Source organism: Palaemon carinicauda, chromosome 37, assembly GCF_036898095.1.
Source record: "Palaemon carinicauda isolate YSFRI2023 chromosome 37, ASM3689809v2, whole genome shotgun sequence".
NCBI lineage: Eukaryota > Metazoa > Arthropoda > Malacostraca > Decapoda > Palaemonidae > Palaemon > Palaemon carinicauda.
The window spans coordinates 36,572,511-36,597,203 of NC_090761.1; the positions used below are offsets into that span (position 1 = coordinate 36,572,511).

Sequence of the window (24,693 nt, forward strand, 5' to 3'; positions counted from 1 at the left end):
ACATTGTTCATCAGTCTGTCTGTCTCAGACACAGACTTCTTCCATGAGATCCATTCAATTAAGTCAAAACTCATCAACAAGGAGTAAGCACTTAGATTATCCGTTTTTCTTTTTCTCTATCAAAAATCAAATAATCCCTCGAATGGGGAACCACTAAACAACTTTCCTTCGCAATTCAATCATATTAAGAAAGAAAACCTATTTCAGCTACAGGAGGCCATGTCCGGAGCGTAAGCATCGACTTCGAACTCAATGGAGAACCTTCAACTTTGAAGTATGCGCTGCTGTTCACCTGGGCAACTGGTGTGTCTGCTTCAAAGCACAACACCAAAGTCCAGTTCACATGGATAAAAGATGTACCCACTGGAACTCTTGGAGAACCACATTCCGTAATTATCATAGGCTTTTGAGTATGATTTTTTATTTCAATGAATTTTCTTGGTTAATGAAGCAAAATTTCAAAATAAAATAGTATAAAGGTAAATATACAAATAGGAACCTTGTGCTATAGTTTTTATAAAAAAAAAAAAAATAAGGTTATATTTGTGCTTTCATTGCTTTTGCAAATGAAATACTTATCTCATATCACATCCTCTTATTCATTTAAACTTAATTTTCCTTTGATTTGTCTTTTGTCTAAGTTTTAGGTTCCAAACTATTTCACAAAAAAATAGAGGGAATAATTTGTTGTGCTGCCTCTCACTTGAGAGTTACTGAACCTTGTTCTCTTATATCTTTCTCAATTTATATGGTTTATGGAGTTTTTTTTATAATCTTCCCGAATCTTCGCCAGCATATACATATGTTAATGTGAAAATATGACAAAAACTAAGACTAATCATGCATTCTATTTCTCAGTTTAAACAGCTCTGAAATTTGATGTTCCCACATCTCTTCAGTCTGTTCTTACATTCAACCCCACCCCACCCTTCCCTAAACAAAATGTCTTTTTCGTTTTATAATTACTGAATATTCCAACAATTTTGCTTCCAGACTTGTCTGAATTTCAAGGTCGTGAAGCCTTACTTCCAGCCATTCTCCTCTGCCGAAGATGTTCTGGCAACCGATTTCCACTCTACCTTCTCCATCGATCTCCATGATGGAATCAATTGCAATTTGCCTCCTATTTTGGACATTGAGGTAAAAAAAAAAACGGTCGATAATAGAAGAGAGAGAGAGAGAGAGAGAGAGAGAGAGAGAGAGAGAGAGAGAGAGAGAGAGAGAGAGAGAGAGAGAGAGAGACGACCTTTCCTTATTCACCAAGTGTCAAACATCAAAAAGTTTTTTTCCAAAAAGTTTGGTAAATTTTGGAAAGAGCTATCAATGTCTTTACATCTCGGGACGATGACAAAGAGAAAGAAAGTTTAATTCTTGAACATGCCTTTTTATTATCGTGATAATCATTATTTATAATTCATGATTATTTACTTCTTTCTTTGTAAGTTTAAGTATGTATTCATCAAAAAGTGAATTTAGAATAGCTAAGGTTTCAAATCTTGAGTCCAATGACGAATATGAAATATTCATAACTTTGAAGTTATTCGTGGTTAAATAGTTACTTTTAACCTTTATATGATGATTTTCTTATTTAGGGAGCATTTTTCCTAGTCATATTGAGAGGCAAAAGACTATTTTATATAGAGAATAGTGTGACAGTATACTTAATAATAGCTCATTTTCTAATCAATATACTTATCATTGAGTCTTGTTTCATTTTATCTATCAGTTGTTTCCTATATTCCTCCACTTCTTCATGCAGGGCACCATGGACATCAGCCGAGAGCAAATGGAACAAGCCAGAAAGAAACTCTCTCCGGAACACTGCAGCGAACCGGAAATGCAGACAATCGACCTGATCACGACATCTTTGTATGATCAAATCAACGTCAAAGCTCACTGGACATCGGTAAGAAAAGCAGATATTGATGTGAACAAATGAGTTTGGGACAGTAAAGAGTAAATTATGGTTGGGGATTTAGCTCTTTGAATAGAAGGAACAGGTTTCTTTTAAACCGATAACACTTAACGGTAGGATGCTGATTTTTTTTTATTATTGTCCTCTTAAAATGGGATTTCTCGTGAGTACAAAAAATAAATGTAAATAAGAACATGCGAACAAATCTTTCCTCTGAAACTCAAGTTACAATATTTCTATTGACATGAACCGCATGAAATGTAATAGTATTTAAACTACTTCAACATTATATATATTTTTCCAGGAATTATCATTAACAACTAAGAACTGGACTTACTTTGCATACGACCTGGTCAGAGGAATGTATTTCCCAGATATTCACTACGATTACACAGTCCATAATGCCCCATCGGAAGTCGTCATTGATGCCCATAAGTAAGTTTTTAGCATTATTCATTTTTATTCTAATGTCCCCACTCTATAAACCCAGCCATTCATTTCAGTAGGTCTCTAGTGCCGTTTGCAACCATTGCCATTTGCATTAAGGGCCATATGTAACTTGCAATTTATTTTAACTCATCAGCAGTGTTTTACATCCCATATCTAGTCACCTTATTTACTCATTGTCAACTGATAAGGAGATAACAAGGAGCACTGTATGGTAGTAATATATGAAGAAACAACGTTTTGGGGTTCTAACTTACTGCAATAGATAAGGTTAAAGAGAAAACGGATCATTTGAGAAAAAAAGCTTTAAAAAGTTATATTAGGACTCATCAATGTTAAAGAATTCCCCAATACATATGATGGGTTTATCCTAAAGAAATAATCTATCACAGATAGTTTAGTCATTGTCTCGATAGCTATTGGTTGCTTAAAAAGAACAGATAAAAAAGAATTGTAATTGTCATAAAGATGATCTGTTTTCTAATTTGAATTATTTCCCCATGAAACTGTTATTCAATAATAATATATCAGTTTTTTTAATAAGAAGAAAAACTGAGTAGTATCGCTTTATTTTACTAAATAATCTGTATTTCAAATGTTATATCACGAAAAGAAAACGTGCTTGGTCACCAGGAAAAAAAAAAGCTCACTTCCATGTAATTACTAAAAAAAAAAGTTCCAGTATATTCATGACAAAGAAAGACAATGCCTCAAAATCATCATCGAACTCTCAGAAAGATCAGACGAAAGAGCCTCATTAATTCTCTTCATCATAATTCCTAAGAAAATAGTGGTAGTTCTCCCTCACCAGAAATAGATAATGCATCTGAACTATATTCGCTCAAAAGTTGTTTGCTTACCCTGTGGTGGAAATGTTTCAGGAGTTTATAATTCATATAGGAATAATATATTATTTTCATCATATGTTACCTCAATACATCATATATCTTCTTTCACCTAGAAGGAACAGTACCTCAACACTTTACAAATCTCATTAAGTTTACGCTTAATCAAAGTGTGCATCACCTTTCGTTTACCTAAGTCTCAAACCTTATAATGATAGTCTTTTCATCTGAAAGAAAACAACACTTTATCATAACATCTACTTCCTTCTTCCAAAAGGGAGAATATCTCATATTTTTTTCCCTCTCAGATGTCTGCAAACAGAGGAATGGCACATCCATACCGTTAAGGAAAACGAGGTGTCCATCATTGAGAACTTTAAGGCTCCTTACTTTATTGACGTCATCACGTCCCCTGCCCCAGCCAGTGAGACTCTCCAATTCGATTTCATCAATGGGAGGGAACATCACGCATGTGTTATTACTCACGAAAAGGTGCGCATACTGTCAATTAAGAGAAATTAAGAGAAAATTATATTAACTCTCTCTCTCTCTCTCTCTCTCTCTCTCTCTCTCTCTCTCTCTCTCTCTCTCTCTCTCTCTCTCTCTCTCTCTCTCTCTCTCTCTCTCTCTCTCTATATATATATATATATATATACATATGTGTATATATACATATATTATAGATAGATAGATAGATAGATAGATAGATACACACTTATCATATAATGTATAGAGTATATGTCTATTGCCCTGTACTTTTTACCTCTTAAATGGGTTGGCATTAATAGAGAGCCTTCAGGTTTCTCATCAACTCTTTAAGGACAAGATAGCCATCTCCACGCCTTTTTTTTTAACCCAGAATATCTAGTAGCCAATTCAAAGCTCGGAGGACCTGTGATTGATAAGCTAGTATCAACTACAGTCCCTAGATTTTACAGACTGATACCTGAACCCATAGATTAGTGTTGGTAGGGGCGATGTTTTAGTGGGTCATGTCAGCGTTCAATCTTATCTTTAATGATGAAATCCCAAACGAAATCAATGAGCTACAACAACATATTGTTTGGTCGGTAAGGCTAAGAGTTCATAACTCAAAAGATAGACATTCAAATCCAGTTGGAGAGCTGAAGTTAAACTCTTAGTTTTCAGGTTCATTAACATTCATATATTTCACATAATATTGTGATTTTTATCAATGCCTTCTAAAAGAAAAAATTCATTTGGCAAATATGTGGAACTGAATTTTGAAGCATTTACATATTTTCAAACTGTAGAATGTTAGTAAAGCTATAAGCTACTTATAAAAATTATTCAAAATCCTATTTGGGAACAAAAGTACATATTTTTATTTTGCTTTGGTAGGGAAATATATTCTTCAACATGTTAGTAGCATGTTGGCCTATGCACCAGCCACCCGTTATAGGGTCCTTTGACTGGCCAGCCAGTACTAAATTGGATCCCTCTGTCTTATTACGGCTCACTTTTCCTTTGCTTACACATACACGGAGTACTCTGGCTCATTCTTTCCTCATTCTGCCGTACGCATACACCTGACAACACTGAGATTACCAAACAATTCTTCTTTTCTAAAGAAACTAACTATGGTACTGTAATTGTTCAGTGGCTACTCTCTTGGTAAGGACAGAAGAGACTTTAGCTATGCTAAGAGGACACTCCCAAATCAAATCATTGGTCTTTATGTCAGGATGCCAGAAAACTTTCAATCAATCATTGTTCTCTAGTCTTGGGTAGTGCCACAGCCTCTGTACCATGGCCTTACACTGTCTTTGGGTAGAGTTCTCTTGCTTGAGGGTACACTTGGGCACACTATTCTGCATTACTTTTCTTCCTCTTGTTTGTTTGTGATTTAATGTTTATAGTTTATATAAGAAAGATATATTCTAATGTTGTTACTGTTCTTAAAATATCTTATTTTAATGGTTTAATACTTCTCTTGCAGTATACTCATATCTTTGTCTCCTTTCCTCACTGGGTCATTTTTTCCTGTTAGATCCCTTAAGAATAGTATCCTGCTTTTTTAACTATGGTTTTAGCTTAGCTAGTTATAATAATAATAATAATAATAATAATAATAATAATAATAATAATGATAATAATAATAATGATAATGATAATAATAATAATAATAATAATAATAGTCATCACCATAATAATAATAATAATAATAATAATAATAATAATAATAATAATAATAATAATAACAACAGTCTTAGTTTGCTAATTGTAGATAACCAAGACTTGGATTTAAGAATTTAGACTAATTTCTCTCCACCTTTTCTGTTTTAGGTTCGCACATTCGACGGTGTTGTGTACCCCTACTCTCCTGAAGAATGCTGGCATGTGATCTCAATGGACATTGCAGAATACATACCAGGCTCGCTCGAGATTCGCTTCCATGACGGTCAATGGGAAAGTCGCTGGTTGTCACCTGAAGACGGTCTCATGGTGGAAATGACTCCCACCTCAATTAGGGTAAGATACCACCACTGCTGTCACTTGTTACCGTGAGATTCCTATGGTCGTCATGCTAGAAATGACTCCCACCTCTATTATAATGAGTTGTTTTCACTGTTGCTGCTGTATAAGTTTGTTGTTTGGGCCGTCTGCCACCCTGTGATCTTACTTAATGATCCCTATTATTCAAATTGAGTTGGCTAGTTATCAGCTGTCAGTACCTAATGTAAGCACAGACACTTAACAAAAGGGTCAATTGTTAAGTGTTTAAGGGGATGAGACAGCTGATGTGAATGCAGCAATTTTTCATACCAAAGCTGGTGTTTAGTGAGCAGTGGTGGTGAAAAAATATATTGCATATGTATATTTCACATGATGTTTAATTTTCATGTGTTAAACCAATTCACTTGCCTCCTAATTTTTCTGCTCTTCTTAATGCAATGGAAATACAGATGTACCATTGTCGTTTTAGTGAATAAATTCATGTACCAGAATGTTTATAGCACTGTCAATGGGTGTACCTAAGACTAAAAATAACACATTTCTCATGTAAGTCTCGTTTATGTTCCGTAGGTCAATGGCGAGGAACATACAAAGGACGACAGATTCGATGTATCTATCACCAGTGATGGCCTCACCCTTAGGTGGAACCTCATTACAGGAAGCATCTTCAAAATGACCAATGATGCTATTTACCTCATAGTAAGTTTTACTCGTTGCTATTAAAAATGTAGTGGAAGAGAATGCCTTTCATAGAAGGCATTGGAGAGGGCGAATCAGGCAACCAACCCCTTAATGGAGAGATAATGATGGGAAAGAAGTTTCTCTTGATTATTGTTATCAATGGAGTTTTATTCTTCCTATCATTCTCATTATATTCCTGGATTTGACATTTTAGACGATAAATCCCAAAAATTTGAGACAATTGAACCATGATGTGGGAGGGGGGGGGGGGAGCAACAAGAGTTCCTAAGTCCCCATACAAGAGAAAAGCAGAAAACACGTTCAGTAAACTCTGGACTGATAAAAATGATTGATTACATTGTTAAAGACATTTTTTTTTTCATTATTAGGGAATATAAATTCCATTGAACTTGGTCAGAACTGCACCAGTCCATAAATAGTATTAAGTAAAACTGAATTAAATAGATTCTGCCGAAACCTCTATGGAGGATTTCATATTGTTACATAGTCGATGTAGTTGTTGGCAATTAGAATAGAGAAGTTGTTGAACCTTTGCAACTTTATTCTTCCCCTGGTCTAGCCAATTCTACTCTTCTGTGTTTTTTCTAAGATTCTCCCTCACAGACCTGCTTTCAAATTGCGATGAGCTGATAAATCGAAATTATTCTATCTTTGGCCTATTCACTCTTTATGTAGCTTTCATCTACTAATCAAACACTTGGTTATGATAAGAAGTCAAAATCTCAAAAATTCCTCTTCAGGAAGACAACTACTTCAGATCGAGGCTAGGTGGCTTGTGTGGTAACTTCGATGGGGAGAAGTCCCAGGATTTGGTCGGTCCTATGGGCTGCCTATACACAAACCCTGATCTATTCGTGAAGGCCTGGACAACGCCTGGAGAAGGTTGCACCGGTTTCAACTACCTTGCCAAAAAGAAGCCTGTACAAGCCTACGTGGATACTTGCATTACCCCAGGTCATGCTGCAACTGGTTTCCTCTACAATGATTGTAAGCATTTTGACGAAATTACCTTACTTAAAAAAAAAAGACACTATGTACATGACTGTAGGAAAATTATTAAAAGCTCTCCATTTTCCTACACATGAACTAATCTTTAATGAACACGAACTACAGTAATAATAATACTCACAATTCTTAATTAACGGTTCAAGATCTTTCAAGCGTAATTCAGGGTAATTATAGGAAGCACAAAACCTAACTAAACAACTCATCATCATCATAATTTTTCATTATTCCTTTTAAATCAATTCAATCATCAACACACTTCTTTTCTTTGATTTGGCCCTGTCCTGGTGGCGACTAATTTCTCACGGACTCTGGTCCGGTTGGTATTAACCTGTGTCAAGAACGTATCTTTTTTATACATAAAACTAATTAAGTTTCTTACGTAGGAATGTTGCTAACATTATCATTCCTATATCATTTCAACAAAACTGACAGCTATGTCATAACTTTTATATTTCTTTTCCAGTGATAATGGAATCTAGCACAGTTTGGACATACATCGAAAGGGTCGAAGGAAACAGGAAGTGCAGGTCGGTGACTCCTGTGCCTCAGTGCAAGCCTGGATGCCATCCAGTTCACCAAGAGACAGTTAAAGTAAGGATTTGTTTCTCTTTATTTCATGACCCTTTTCTAAATGCTTTTCTAATTATTTGACAACTTAAGGAATTCGTTAGTGGTATTATCCACGACTAAAAAAAAAAAATCCATTCTCTTTGAAAATTACAAACAATGCCCATTGAATTGTTAATGAAGAATAGAATGGAGCTAAATGCATTATTAGTGGGAAGTGGCGGGACTTCCAATCTAAACTTAAAATATCTTAAATCTACGATGTGGAGACTTTTAAATCATAATATCTCGCTCAATGAAATTGGGTTATTAAATTTTCCTGAATTATGTAAACGTTTAATCACTTTTGCAAGAAAATTTTAAGATTATAGAAAAAGGAAGGCGATATAGAAATTAGTCGAGAGGAACATAAGTTGACTGTTCAGGTAAGAATAGAAACAAAAAAATTACAATAGGTAATGTAATACAATTTAATTGCAATTTTGGGTATACCATAGAATAGAGGATACCTATAAACTAGATGTTTTTCTCCAAAAATATATCATTTCATTAGAAGATTTTGCTATATTATGTACAGGTTCAAAAATTATCCATTGTGATAATTGTTGAATACTTTGTTGTTGTTTAAAAGTTGAAAGAATGTACTGAATACATGTACTGTACAAAATATAATGCATTTTAGTTGCAAAAAAATCATACCGTTTTTTGAGTAGTATGTTATACTTAGCATTATATTCAATTGATTTCTGTGTTTCTAACTTATGGCAGAAAAAAAAAATTGTATTTATATGTTAGTCCCTGTCTCTCGCTATTCAAATTCAGGGTTAAGATTCTGCCTTAAGAAATAGAAACTATAATTGCCACATTCAATTTCCAAATCTTTCTTGCTTTACAAGGCTGGTCCAATATTTTTTTTTTAATACTATCATGTCCTAATTCGTTTCTTTAGCATTTCTAGAAATTTACTATTATCATCTTATTACAGGTCAGTTATGACTGCAAGCTGGTACCAGAGGCAAGTGACTGTGCTCCCAAGTGCTACTTAGACGTGTATGAAACTCTGGTTCAGCCTTACTGTGTGAGTGGTTAGGGAGAGCTGAGAGAAAACTACTGCTTTCCCCCATAATTATCGATTACACCACAAGAAAGCGATAATATTATCATCCAAAGTTTCACGAGTTAATCTCTCTCTCTCTCTCTCTCTCTCTCTCTCTCTCTCTCTCTCTCTCTCTCTCTCTCTCTCTCTCTCTCTCATTTCTTTAATTTGTTCATTATAGATCTTCCCTTACTGTTGCATTCATCGCAAAAATTAAGGACACCTGTCCTTTAGTTTGCAAATACCACTGTTGTGGGGGGGGGGATGATAATGTATGGGAAAAATTGAAAGTGGTGTAGCTTGTGATATGTTCATGTGATTAAAGTTTTCTCGGGTTTTGCTCAAATTGAAACAAATAATTGACAATAAAAACAATTTTCAGAAAAAAATAGTTTACATTAAATCCCTCTGAAAGAACAAACCTATTACATACCATTTCTCATGCTTCCATATAACAGGTTATTAAAACAATCCTGCGTTAATTAGTTCTTATAGAAAAGTTGATGGTCTTCAGTAGTCAATTTATACAATTATTTGAAAACCTACCTTTATTAAGTACTTATTAGGCTGAGATTTCTCTGATAACAGAGCCTAGGGAACATCAGTTTTCCAAATGTCTGTTTCTGATTCTGCTGGTTCTACTTGATGAGGTTTGATCATCTGAAAAAAATATACATATACATTTATTATAAAAATGGCAATATTTTCCCAGGGAAATTATAGTTTGCGGGGGAGCCTTTTAGTATAGGCTATGCCAATAATCACCAGAGAGATAACAAATATTTTCGAAAGAATAAAAACTATTTATCATTTCAAACAGAGTTAAGAAATGTTATCCGAAACACCAAACATCACTGGCAGTATACATAAGGGGAATATAGGGAACCAATTGGACTTGAAAGCCGATTTTCTTATTGGTATTTTACAATAATATTAGAAACTGAGTTTCCCTGAACCGTAACATAGCTTAGTACCAACAAGGATAAATTATCTATACATCTGTAGGAGCTGGTTAAAAGCAACTAAATGCCATCGCTCATTAGCACTTACAACCTCTAAAAGGCATATTTATGTGAGGTCCGAAATATTTAGTGATCTGAAATTCTCAGAATTTTCTGAGGTCTCCAAAAAGCGAAAAGATGCTTTTGTTTTCAACAGACTTCGACTCTATTAGTCTATGTTAAATGGTAAATACAATCACTCAAGACGTGTTTTTTTCCTCCTAGAGCGTATCAATAATCATTGTAATCTGTTTTCCTATTAAATTTCATTTCTTAGAAACTTTATTGGCCTTGCAAGTGATGTGTATGGTAAACGGATTATTGGAGACAGCATGAGGAAGGGTAGTGAGTGGTGGAATGAAGGAGGGAAGATGAAGGTGAAAGAGGAAATTAGAAGAGTGGCTGCAGAGTAATAGTATAGAAAAGTAAGAAAGAATTGGAGAGAAAAATGTAGATGTAAAACGTTAGGCAGCTGAGGCAAAGAGGGCTGCTTACTGGAGGTGGGGTCTGGCATTGGTTCATTCGTATGAATAGAGTAAAATCTTTTGGAAATAAGTGAAGAGGATAAGGAAGGGTTAATTGAGGAATAAAAAGACAGTGACAGATGAAAATTGAAGGTTGTTGAAAGGAGAGGAGGCAAGGAAAAGGTGGGCTGAATATTTTGAAAGGCTGCTGAATGTTGAGGATAATAAGGAAGCAGATATAATGGCTGTTGCAGGTATTGAGGCGCCAGTGATGGGAGATGACAATGAGAGAGAGATTACATAAGCAGAAGTGAAGAGAGCACTGGATCAAAGAAGAGTACGAAAAGCACCTGGTATGAATGGTGTGAGGACTGAGATGTTAAAGAAAAGGGGTTTGACTGTACTTGAATGGTTGGTAAGAATGTTTAATATATGTTTTACATTGTCAATGGTGCCAGTGGACTGGTTGTGAGCGTAATGGCGATGTGCATGAGTGTTGTGATTCTATTGGCATTACAGTAGTTTATTGAGTATGGTTGGAAAAGTGTATGGTGGAGTGCTAATTGATAGGATTAAGGATAAAACAGAGGATGTAATCTTAGATGTGCAGGGTAGTTTTAGAAGAGGTAGGGAATATATGGATCAGATTTTTATAGTTAGGCAGATATGCGAGAAATATTTAGCAAAAGGTAAGGCAATAAATGTTGCATTTATGGTTCTGGAGAAAGCTTATGATAGATTTGATGGGGAAGCGATGTGAAATCTGATGAGGTTATATGGAATTAGTGGAAGGTTGTTGCAAGCAGTGAAGAGTTTATATATAGGCAGTAAAACGTGTGTTAGGTTAGGAAATTAAGTGAGTGAGTGATTTCCAGTTAGAGTGGGACTGAGATGTCGCCATGATTGTTCAATTTGTTTGTTGTAGAGCTGGAAGGCTGATGCGCTTGGTCGAGGATTGAAACTGATCGATGAGAGTGATCATAAGTGGGGGGGGGGAATCAATTGTTGTTTGTGGATGATACTATATTGGTTGCAGGCTTGGAGGGGAAGCTGTGTTGATTAGTGACAGAATTTGGAGGGGTGTGTGAGACAAGGAGGTTACGAGTTAATGTGGGTAATGTTGCTAAATTGCAGTAAAATAGGGTTTTATTGCAATTCCGATCGTAAACTGGTGATTAGAGTTCCAGTTTAATATATTTTTCCCATTTAGGGTGAAAATATTTATTCAAAATGTGTTCAAGGCTTGCCAAATCTCTGTATTTCAATCAAAATGCAATACATGGCCATTCCCTATGTTGTTGGTTCCTTAGCAATGGATTCCGCACAATATGGCCGAATTTCAAGAGAAAAATGAAATTGGCCCTAAAAACTGCAAGGGGTTAAACCTTGGTGTTTTGCCATTTTTTTTTCAATGTTTTTGCTTGCAACGCTGGTAGAGTTGCAGTAAAATAGGGATTCATTGCAATTTCCATGGTAAATTGGTGATTAAAAGCAAAAAAAAATTGTATTTTTTCCATACAAGGTAAAAAGAATATTTTTCCAAAATGCTATTGAGGCTCGCCAAATCGCTGCATTGAAATCATATTGCACTATATGGCCATTTCCTATGTTGTTTGTTCCTTGGCAATGGATTCAGCACAATATGCTTGAATTTCAAGAGAAAAATTAAATTGGCCCTAAAACGGCAGTGAAGGGAAGGGAGTAGTGAAGAATGGAGGGTTAAGGATGAATGTAAAGAGAGTTCTGTATGAGGAAGTGATTGTACCTTGAAATTTTGCCCTTTTTCAATTTTTTTCTTGTAATGTTGCTAAATTGCAGTAAAATAAGGGATTTATTGCAATTTCAATCGTAAATTAGTGATTAGAGGCCCAAAATACTGTATTTTTCCTAGATAAGGTAAAAAGAATCTTTATTCAAAATGCCTTTCAGGCTTGCCAAATCGCTGTATTGAAATCACATTGCAATATATGGCCATTTCCTATGCTGTTTGTTCTTTAGCAATGAATTCAACACAATATAGCTGAATTTCAGGAGAAAAATTAAATTGACCCTAAAAATCAGCAAGGGGGTTAACCTTGGTTTTTTGCCATTTTTTTGCTTGCAATGTTGCTGAATTGCAATAAAATAGGGATTTATTGCAATTCCAATTGTAAATTGGTGATTAGAGGCCCAAAATACTGTATTTTTCCCATATAAGGTAAAAAGCATATTCATCCAAAATGCATTCAAGGCTTGCCAAATCGCTCTATTGCAATCATACTGCAATATATGGCTATTTCCTATGTTGTTTGTTCCATAGCAATGGATTCCGCACAATATGGTCGAATTTCAAGAGAAAAATAAAATTCGCCTTAAAAAGTTGCGTTTTACTTTTTTTCGCAATGTTGCTAAATTGCAGTAAAATAGTGATTTGTGAGATGCACAAGAAGGGAGGGTGGTCTTAGATTGAATGTCATGTTGAATGGAAAGTTACTTGACGAAGTAGATCAGCTGTGTTTTGTTTTTGCTTTAAATGATGGAGAGGAAGGAGATGTACGTCATATAGTTAATGAAGGTTGTAAAGTTTTGGGTCCAGTGAAGGGAGTGGTGAAGAATGGAGGGTTAAAGATGAATGTAAAGAGAATTTTATATGAGGAAATGATTGTACCAACTGAGATGTACGGAAAAGAGCTGTGGGGAATTAAAGGGACGGAGAAACAGAAATTGAATGTGTTCGAGGTGAAGTGTCTGAGGAGTATGGCTGGTGTATCTCGATTGGATAAGTAAAATAGTTACTCAAGACTTTTTTTTTTCCTAGGGCGTAACAATATGCATCGTAATTTTTTTTCTGTTAAATTTTATTTCTTAGAAATCTTGGCATCCTATTTGGGTATCCTAAAATATTTATTGAATTCTTGTTAAATCAAAGAAAAATTTCTTTTATGTGAATTCCCTTTGTTACAGTAGATAATTTATTTAACCTTATCCCTGTCTCCTGGGTCTCTCTCTTTGCTTCTTCTTCTCACTTAAATGTATGATGATATTAAAAAAAAACATAGGTCGATTCTTTATTTATTACTCTTTTTTTCCTTCCAGGCGTTCCGTTAAAAATCTTTTGTTTAATAATGAAGAAAAAATGTCTCTCATCAGGGTAGATAGAACTTATCTTTTTTTTTTTTTTTTTAATAATTTAAGCGCATAATTCTCAGAACTTTCACTTTTGCTTGCTAAAGGCTTGCATTTATATGTGACACATAATAACGATTAGTAAGTGATTTCTGTAATTCAGTGAGAAATACTTATAAAATCAACTTTAACTATAAACCAGTAACGATCACTGCCAAAACTAAATTTCACATGAGAAAATACATTGAGTATCTTTTTCAAAGATCGCTCATAAATGGCAGAGGCAAGGGACAGTCACATTACCCTAGCAAGCAGGACAATATCCTACAGAGTGACCATATATAAATAATATCAGCGCCCAAGCCAGGACCAGGGAGGGCCAGGTAAAGGCTGCTGATGACTTAGCAGGCAGACCTATAGGGCCCACCAAATCCGCCACTCTTAGCTCACAAGGATGGTGAGGTTGCAGCGACCATAGAAACTAACGAGTTTGAGCGGGACTCGAACCCCAGTATGGCAATCTCGAGGCAAGGACGTTACCAAGAGGCTGAAACACCTCTTTAATATTCCATATCGAATAAGATTTTCCCATGATTGCTTGTGTACTTTTAAATGGAAGATGAAACAAGTAAAAAAACATAAACAAATTTATTTGTTTTCCTTCATAGTAATCAGGTAGACACTTGAAATACCAACGCATAAAAAAGACACCGTCACTTGTATCTTTGTCTCTATGAACTTTACAGTGTAAATGCTCAAAGAAAAACTACAATACTCGACACTAGAGAATAAAAAAGAAAAAAAATTCAGCTTGAACATTGATGCCACATATACATAGCACAAGATACGTCTATGAATTCTATTTGAATTGGTTTTCTGTATTACGTCAGCCATACTTCTAAATTACATGAGTAACATGATAGAATTTCTTTTTGAAAATAACGTGTTTAATCTTTCCAAGGTTAATCGCATAAATTGCATTGTGTATATCAACCTACATTGCTTTTGAATTTTTTCTGCAAAGCTACGTTTCATTGGAGCAAATCGACAAAGCTGAAATTCTGATTGATTATTAGCTTAGGAAAATGGATGGCGTCTTTGTTTTGGATAAAACTTTTTGTTTGTTTGCTTATAATATTTCTTAGTATAAAATGTAGTTCTTGTGGTACCAATGTACGAGATTACTTCTGGTAGCGTAAATATCTCAACTGATGAGTGTTATCTGTTTGATATGTCGAAGTTATATGAATTATATCCAACGATATAAAGAGAAATAATTCGCATAAGGAAAATGTCATTTGATCTAATTATTGCTAACATTTGGCATATCAGGTTATCTAACCCGGCCTTGGTTATCAAATGATTTAGTGGCTTGTGTAATTTCGTTTTTCTTGGAATTCAGGTGTAAGATCAATATTTTACTGAATCCAAATAAGAATAACATCATTCTTGTCACAATAATTATCAATAGGGAAATCTATGGGAAATCTTTTCGTTTTTGGTCACAATGTATATGATTGAAGGACATGTATATCTTTCTCTCACTACCCATCTAAAGGAACGTCTTTTCTCTTGTTACTTGGTCTTTGGGAGAAGAATTTCTCAATATTTCCTAATTCATACTCATAAAGTTTTCTCTAAGGCACAAAATGAATCACTGTAAAATTTTCCATGATGACTTTCATCGATCCTCTGGATTGTCAGTAGTATTTCTCAGTTTATCAATGATAGACTATTAACTTTCTGTTCCCAATATCAATACTTTAATCACTCGTATGAAGGAGATGCCATTTTCCTTCATAAATTGATTTTCTTACAAGTAATCACATTAGCAGAAGTAACTTATTTTTTTCCAATTTTAAAGACATTAGTCTTTGATCCTCTAGAAATTCCAATATCCGAGAAATATATCCTGAATATAAATGGCGGATCGGGGTATGACTGGTATTTCTTAGCAACACCGGAGGAAAGGTCCACTTGCCAGGTATCGAGTATAGGCCTGTATCTCTTGACTACATTCTCATTAAGATTTTTCCAGCTGACATCACTTGCTCTGAATATTCAGAAGTTACTTCTGCCGTTTGAAATATGCTTGGCTGTAAGGTCCTCTTACAACTTTATTCTTCTAACGTGTATCTTTTACGAACGAAGAGGAAGGGCATATACTACCTATTCCACAGTTCAGAGCCGGTGGTTGAAGGTGCCTCTTCATCAGAAGTGATGATCTGTAAAAAGGAAAGCATCATCATTATTCTTTCACCTCTCTGCTATTGCATGCTTATTAAGGAGTTTAGTAGTTAGGATAGCAACATTACATGCCAGCGACGGACAGCCAAGGAAGTCTGTAATTAGCTTAGCATAGTGATAGCAGTCATCCATTCTGGAACTCCTTTTCACATAGAAGTCACGACATAGATTAGTAGCGTAGCCAATCTGCCTCTCTCCTTTGGAATAGTAGGCCAGAAAATGTGACACTGGTAACGTTGAACTAGTTGGCACAGTTATTAATTTGATTTGTTGTCTGAGAAACTGGAGATATAAGAAGTCGAGATGACTCTTTCTTGGGCTCATGAATTTGTTGTGTTACGTTCTCGTCTTAAACACTTAGCCTCTTGTGATTTTATTTTTCAACTGTAAATTATCTAAGGCTACTGAAAAGGATAAAGTTGTTTCTGTCAAAGCAGTGACCTGGATAACCAGTTGTTGGAACTTTCTTCCATGCAGTAGCATGATGATCTTTATGCTGTCTAGATTAGAGTTTCTTATGTCTTCCTTCAATTATCAAAAGCATCAATAGCAGCCACATCAGTAGTTTCATGCATTAAATGCGTGCACATTCATTTTAATTGAAATCTTTATACGTTAGAAAATATCCTCTTCATCATACATATAATCTTGTGAGTCCATTAAAGCAATAATTTTAGTCATATTGGTAAAAGCTGCTGCCTTTCCAAAACTATTTTCCAACACTTATAACGTATATCGCAATTAAAAGAATGTTAATAATTCTCATCCTCTTCCTTATAAAGGCATTGTTTGTCATCGGGTATGAAATAAGAGCTTATATAAAATCCTCCTTAGAATACCTGTACCAGAATCGCCAATAAAGAAAGTTATATTTACTAAAATCATGTGTTCTTTCATATTACTTAATGAGAAAATGAGCCTTCAGATAAGTTGAGAGGCACATTGGTTTTTTAACTTCTTGTTAAGGGTTATTATAAGACTCTCGTCGTAGATTTCTTCACAAAAGTTTCATCCTGGATTCGGCAGGTAATGGTTAAATGTCAAGGTGAACGTCCTCTTTCTTTCGTCTGGAGCCAGGTTTCATAAACATATACTGTATAAGTGTGTCTATGCAGGGATACACATCTATGTATACATTACTGAGAATATGTATTTGCATTTATATCTGTTGAATCGACGTTAGAAGTTTTTATTCCTCAGTAAAAGACTATAAAGGTTTAAAAAAAATAGGTTTCATGCCGGGGAGCAACTGCATCAAGCCACACGCTACTGTGATTGATCAATAATCACAATATAGCAAATGAAGGTCATTCCATCGGCTAAATATTTTCCAATTTTCAGTTTCACATAAAACTTAAAAGAGGGTGTTAAGTTCGTTTTACTCACTGGTGTTTTACTTTTTTTTAAGTTAAAAAGTCATTCGCAGGAGTGAACTTAATGTTAAGTTTAATTTGGAAACCAGCCATCTCATTTTCAACATTAAATAGTCTTCCATTTTCACAAAGTCTTTGAACTCTTAGGCCGAAATTTAAGTATGGACTCGTCTACTTTCAATCCTTTTGATTGTATATAGGCTGCTGAGATAACGTTCAAAATTAATCCAACGTGAAAATGGATTTGACATGTCATTAAACGAGAGAAAACTAGTCAAGGAGGAAGTTGGTGAACAATTTGAACAGCAACAGAAATATGAAAGAAAAAATGACAGGTGAGACAGCTTAGAGGTAGAGAAGATACTATTTTTCCCAGGTAAGAACTTATATTGATACCCAACCTGACTGATATATGCAACTAGTGTACCTATTCTACTACAGGCTTCAGATCCGATGTAAATCAAATAAAGCAATCCTTGAGAGGAATTGATATCCTTGGCCAGTAAATGCTATATAGCCGTTGTTTGTGCAGACCTACGTCCTATGATGAAGTAGTTATTTTTAGATAATTATTCAGTTTTCGCCTCGGAAATAAATCAAAATCTGCAGTGGTTGGTTTGATTCTTATTATTTCAATAGTGCAAGTAACTATTCAACTAAATCAAATCTCTTGATTAAGTGTCATCACCAATACCTATTATTTAAAAAGTGATTGGTTAGTTGCTCAGCTGAGTGAGAGAGGAGCAGTTACATAATGAGAGATTTGATTTATATTAGATCATCTGTTAATGTTTCATTTGGACAAAGGGGGTTTGTTTCAAACAAATTTCTTTGTCTAAGTGATGTAAAGTACAAAAGAATTTAAAAGACATTACTGTTACAGAAAAAAAAATTTAAAAAAGTACACCAAGAGCTTAGTATTCCAGCACCTCAAGACTGTGAGAAACAAACATCTAATATCTTACCTCTTTCCTCGTAATGTATACGACCATGAGAAAGTGCACCCAAAGGATTACGACTATGAATCCGACGATCAACACAAGGGCGAACGGTATCCAAAAATTGTTGACTCCATAAATCGTTGCCAAGGCAATTGTGAAGAGTCCTGTGAGAAATGTCTGCGCTCCATTGAGGACAATATACGGGATCATGAGATGACCTATACCCTGGGACAGAAAATGTTAGAATGTTAAAGATCACATGGATTTCATTATCGATACCTACCTTACTGGCGAACAGTATCTCAATATGTGATTTCACTATGAAGAGACGTACACATATCTACAGCATTTAGTCTTGGTGTCTATACTAATAAATTTCATATCGATTCTTTCACTTGATTTTAAGAAATGAGAGATATTTTACACTTGCCTGACATCAAAAGTACATTTCTGCTATAACTATAACATGTTTCAAGAAATTGATAACTACCTTATTTACTCCATAGATGAGTGCAATACTGACTGTTCCGTTGGCGAAGGCTACAATAGAACTAACAGCTAAGAGGAGCATACCTGTTGAAATCATGATAAAAGAGTGTTAGTATATGTTAACTGGGTGTAGCACTTCTTCAGATGTTAGCCTTCAAAATGAATTATTCAAATCTTTATCTATTAATTAATCTCCCATACATCTAAAATGATGAAATATATATATATATATATATATATATATATATATATATATATATATATATATATATATATATATATATATATATATATATATATATATATATATATATATATATATATATATATGCTTCATTTGTATGCATGTTTACCATAAATGGAACTTAACTTAAGATTTGCAAATAATATAGTTCTATTTAATGAATTATGGGAAGCATTTCAAAATATAGTCGAAGAATTGAATAGATAAAGTAGAAATGTAGGACTGACAATAAATATAAGAAAAACTACGATAATGTTCAATGAAATGAATAGAGGCAACAAATAAGGGCTACGGACAAAGCTCTAGAGATTGTTAATCAATATACGTACTTAGACAGTGCAAGACACTAGAGAGAATTAAAAGAAGGATAAGCATAGGATGGAGAGCTTTTGGTAAACAAATCAAGATTAAAATGCCTCTTTCACTAAAAGAAAAGTAGTTAATCTGATGATCCTACCAGTATTAACTTTTACATCAGAAACTTGGAGCCTTATCAACTCCTTAGAACTTAAGCTATTTAACCTATAACTAAAAAAGCTATGGAAATAATAATGATGGGAATAACACTGAGGAGACATAAACTGATCAACATGGAGCCAACTAAAGTAAAGGATATTCTAACAACATGTAAGAAAGAGAAATGGACATGGGGAAGACATATAATGAAAATAACAGATAACAGATGGATATAAAGAATAACAGAATGGGTCCCTATAGATTACAAAGGAAGCAGGGAAAGGAAGAGAAGACGAAGGATTGACAAACTAAAAAAATTTGCTGGTACAGTCTGGCATAGAAAGACCATAAACAGACCCGAGTGGAAGGACATGGCTGAGCCTTTGTCCTGCAATGGACGAGGGTGATGAGGGTGATATATATAAATAAATAAATAAATAAATAAATAAATATATATATATATATACACACATATATACATATGTATATATATATATATATATATATATATGTACATATATATGTATATATATGTATATATATACATATATATATATATATATATATATATATATATATATATATATATATATATATATATATAGTATGCATTCCGTTATATGCTTAAAATATCTGAATTTGTCGAAGATCAATGGTGTTTCTATCTTAGTGCAATATACTAAAAATGGTCTCTCACCGTAGAAAGTCCACCCCCCCCCCTCCCCACCCATGGGAATCCAACCAAAACCGAAAATAAATAGGTGAAAGTTCTATCCCTAACGATTTCTAAAACAAGTAGTATCAACAATTTACATCTATGGTTTTGAGAATGTCTATACCTCTTAAGAAAATTGGTGCGACACTTACCAATTTCCATGCAGGGATATTCCCGATCAGGCAAATTGTCATTTTGACACACTGAGAAACCCTGCTTTGAAAACGCCGCTGCTATAATGCCAAATATCCCAAGTACAGAACATATCTGCAGTAGAAACAAAAGAGAGAAATTAGTCATTAAACGTAATATCGTCGTCAATAAATTCTGTGCCTTAAGATGTGAAATTGCATATATCAGAATCATTAATTCATCCAAGATATGATTATAAAGGCATAAAACAGCATGGATAAAGACTAAATCCTGTATCAGATTATGATATAAATTAAGAACTTTAGGTAAAAACTAGAATTAATTACTGTTTTTACAAAGAAATACTCTTTCATAAAAAGATATAAATTAAAAGTACGTGGAAATGATTTTAAATAATTAACACTTTTAAAAAGGAAATATAGATTAAAAAACACACGAAACTGAAAATGATAAGAACTTATTTAATATACTTTATTTATTTTTTAATTCAAAATAGATTATAAACACGAAAAGACTTTTTTATCTCTATTGAGAAAAGACAAAAATGTCTAGATGAAAAGAAGTTACCTTCAAGAAAAATGAAAACTTATTGAGTAATAAATTCAAGGAAAAAGTCACCTCAACAATTAAGGCAATCATATATGGAAAGGCTATATCTCTCTTAATGGTAAGTTTTTACAAAAGCACAAATGAAAATGAGAATAACTATTATTTCTTGGTATAACAAAACACAAAAATTTTTCAAAGAAAACATTACAATCTCCTTAATCAATGCCTTTTATCACAGGTAGATTATTAGGAGCATTTACATAACACGGAGTTTTATTTTCAAAGATACGTAAATATAACTCATTCTCATATACGTATTGCCATTCAAAACTACAGAACCAAAAACTGGTGCTCCTGTTTGAACGTGTTCCTAAAGAAGTGCCTCAATAACCCAAGAGGGAAACAAAACCCTGAAAATCTCTAAATTGAGTGACTTCCTCAATGTCGTATATTAAGATTCAAACTTCATTCATTTATTTACTCAATATAAAATAAAAGTCCATACAACTCTTCTGTTTTTTATAGCCATCCTATTTGCGTTTTTGTACTGAAAAATGAAAGCTGAAAGTTGGGAGTATCAGTCTGTTATTGGAAAATTGGGTATCAGGTAGGCTTGGATTTGAACTTTGGGGTATCTAAACTGAAAAAAAAATTCTTAAGAACTACTAAGTAAGAGGAATCCTGCCAACTTTGAAATTGCATGTCACGCGTGACTCCAATGAAGTTTCTTTTATCGTGCATGTCAACCTTTAAACTATTTATCTTTCTCATAAACTATGGAGGAATTCATCATCAATTTTGGAATATCAGTGTTATGCGCAACTTACATTTCTTGTATCTTACTGTCAAGCAATGGTTAATTAAAAAAATATATATTAAAACCTTAAAGTTTCACCTCCGGCAAACGTTTTTTTTTACTTAAAAGAAATCCTAAATGGCCTCTAAAAACATAAATTTTAGCCATTCCCTCCTGGAAATGTTAACATATTATTGAGCAAGATCTTCTGGCCATTATTCACTCATTAGACAAAAGGACACTAGAATTGACAAGTCTGTGTCGAATAACATCTACCCTACTGTAGATGGCCTTCTTCAAAGGTACATTCCTAGCCCTTTGTCTATTGACAAAGGTTCTTCATACCCTTGACCTATATCTAGTGGTATTCTTCTTCTACAACATCGCCCTTTGGATAAGTTACCTTTTCTTCTCTGTCCTAAATCAAGTTTCTTCTTAGCTCATTATTCTTTTGCACTTAACTATAATTTAGTTATTTTTGATAGAGATAGGCTAGTAACATGTTCTACATATGAGTTAGCATGATACAGTTCAGTAATAAAAACGCCAAACTTTGTCTTATTTATTTTCTAATTACCATTATTCATACCATTTATCATTGATAGTTCTTGGAAGGAATTATGAGAGAGTTGATGAGATTTTTTTTTCTTTTTTTTTTTTGCTTTAAGAGAACAAGGAGCTCGAACTTCTCAAGAGCGGAGGACGTAAATGGTGAGGAAATGAGCGCATAAGCGCACTGACAGAAAGGCCATATTTTTAACCTGATCAATACAGTATCGCTGTTACACTTCTAAGTTGCTTAGGAACGAATAACTGGTGTTAGGCAGATAGATAGGAGCAAAGTAAGTTTGAACAGTTTCATTCCAGTTTTATTTCTTTACATGATTCTGCGTCTGATCATTTCAATTAACTCTGACTTTATGTACCAGGAGTTATGTGATTAAAGAACTATTCAATTCCCATAAGCACAAGTGATTCTATACGCATACACACACACACACACACACACACACACACATATATATATATATATATATATATATATATATATATATATATTCATATATAAATATGTACATATATATCATTATATATGTATATATATATAAATATACATATATATATGCATATACATATACATATACACACATGTGTATATATGTATATATATATGCTTTGTATACATACAAATATACATTTATATATAAATTAATATATATATATATATATATATATATATATTTATATGCATATTAATATATATATATATATATATATATATATATATGTATATATATTAATATATATACATATATATAAACAAATATATATATAGGTATACTGTATATATATATATATATATATATATATATATATATATATATAATGTATATATATATAATGTATATGAGAGAGAGAGAGAGAGAGAGAGAGAGAGAGAGAGAGAGAGAGAGAGAGAGAGAGAGAGAGATAACAGCACATAACGTTACGCTGGAATGACATAGCCTAAACAAGCGTAATTTAGAACAATAACATTCCCATGACTTACCGCCCCTCCGAAGCCGAGGATGAACGTGCCTGTCTTCGGAGTTATGCAGCATAAGAACGACTTCGGTTCGCAGTAATTCCTCATCATTTTCGGAGATCTGAAATTTTCAAATCCTTTGAGACATTTCAGATAATAATGACGATTGTGATGATGGTGTGATGATGACTATGCAAGTTTTTATAGTGAATTTATTTACCATGAAAGTTGAAGCAAACCTTTTACTCACTTATATACTCTATTCAATCCAAAATATATATTATCATTATTATTATTATTATCATCTGCCAAGCTACAACCCAAGTTGGAAAAGCAGGACGCTACAAGCCCAGGGGCTCCAACAGGGAAAATAGCCCAGTGAGGAAAGGAAACTATACAAAATTTAACAAAACAAGAGGAAGAGCAAGAGAACTCTAACCAAAGACAGTGGAAGACCATGGTACAGAGGCTATTTACTTGAGGGTTTTGTTCATATGATTTATCAATGACGTGAAAATACGCATTTCATTTTGAAATTATATCTGAAGTTAGTATTCATTCACAAATATACATTAACTCATTATCATCATTTTATGATGATCATAATTATCAATTAGGCAGACCACAATGTTTTCGTGACTTTAATATTGTATAAACCAAGTTCTTACACATCAGAAATTTGACAGTGGACTTTGTAAAAATGTTGAGAGGCCATAAAAGGAATTTTTCTATTTCAAGTAAAACTGAAAATTCCATTAAAGTGTATCTTTTTTAACATTTTCTTTTTTTTCTCTCACGAACACTACCTAAAGCATTTTTGTTTAAAAGAGAATAACTAGAAAGAGATATAACACCCAGAGAAGAACCACAAGAGCCATACGAGCTGGTAGAAGTGATAACTGTCGTTGGAGACAATTACAATATGAATCTACTATATACAATAAATGTCTATTATGTATATATATATATATATATATATATATATATATATATATATATATATATATATATATGTATATATATACACACATGTATATATATAAACATATATATATATATTATATATATATCTATATCTATATATATATATATGTGTGTGTATATATACATATATATATATATATATATATATATATATATATATATATATATATATATATATATATATATATATATATATATATATATATATCGAAATTTTGACCCATTGCCTACAAAATATAGTATATGTGACCCAATGTTAGATCGTGCGTGTTTCGTTAGTATAACCTAACTAGATATATCAGTCTTCGAATTCAGTGCAGGTACTTTATTTATAAACGACATCTGAGTTGAGATTTTATAACATGCACAGTATGTCCAACTCAGTCACTAAAGAACAACATCAAAACACGACCTCAAAGTAAAGTCACATAACAATCATCCGTCGGATGTAGAATTTGTGTTTTATCCCGTTTTATTCTATTAATCAATGATTGCAATTAAATAAAATACCAGTATCTGCCTTATATACATGGTACTTTATTGTTCTTGTTAAGTTCATGGTAATTTATAGGCGTAGGTAGAATATTATAAGA

General features: G+C 33.5%; 2 protein-coding genes across 4 annotated transcripts in view; one reads left to right on the plus strand and one right to left on the minus strand.

Moving 5' to 3' along the window:
- Window positions 1-9,234, plus strand: part of LOC137629571 (hemolymph clottable protein-like) — a 46,687-nt gene extending 37,453 nt beyond the window's left edge. The window contains exons 28-37 of the mRNA XM_068361009.1: window positions 208-389; window positions 994-1,140; window positions 1,760-1,906; window positions 2,220-2,350; window positions 3,516-3,699; window positions 5,515-5,700; window positions 6,256-6,384; window positions 7,128-7,374; window positions 7,859-7,986; window positions 8,948-9,234. Coding sequence (XP_068217110.1) covers window positions 208-389; window positions 994-1,140; window positions 1,760-1,906; window positions 2,220-2,350; window positions 3,516-3,699; window positions 5,515-5,700; window positions 6,256-6,384; window positions 7,128-7,374; window positions 7,859-7,986; window positions 8,948-9,052 — 1,586 coding nt within the window. The 3' untranslated portion in view covers window positions 9,053-9,234. The remainder of the gene's footprint in view (window positions 1-207; window positions 390-993; window positions 1,141-1,759; window positions 1,907-2,219; window positions 2,351-3,515; window positions 3,700-5,514; window positions 5,701-6,255; window positions 6,385-7,127; window positions 7,375-7,858; window positions 7,987-8,947) is intronic.
- The window catches only part of LOC137629572 (uncharacterized), a 16,248-nt gene continuing 702 nt past the window's right edge, over window positions 9,148-24,693 (minus strand). For 2 of the 3 annotated variants that reach the window (XM_068361011.1, XM_068361010.1), the window contains exons 2-6: window positions 23,141-23,237; window positions 20,246-20,360; window positions 18,680-18,762; window positions 18,214-18,414; window positions 9,148-9,718 (exon numbers count right to left, since the gene is read on the minus strand). In XM_068361011.1, the coding sequence (XP_068217112.1) occupies window positions 9,650-9,718; window positions 18,214-18,414; window positions 18,680-18,762; window positions 20,246-20,360; window positions 23,141-23,227 (555 nt within the window). In that variant the 5' untranslated portion in view covers window positions 23,228-23,237 and the 3' untranslated portion in view covers window positions 9,148-9,649. Of the gene's footprint in view, window positions 9,719-13,535; window positions 15,854-18,213; window positions 18,415-18,679; window positions 18,763-20,245; window positions 20,361-23,140; window positions 23,238-24,693 lie in introns of those variants that run through there. The other variant, XM_068361012.1, reaches the window with a different exon arrangement.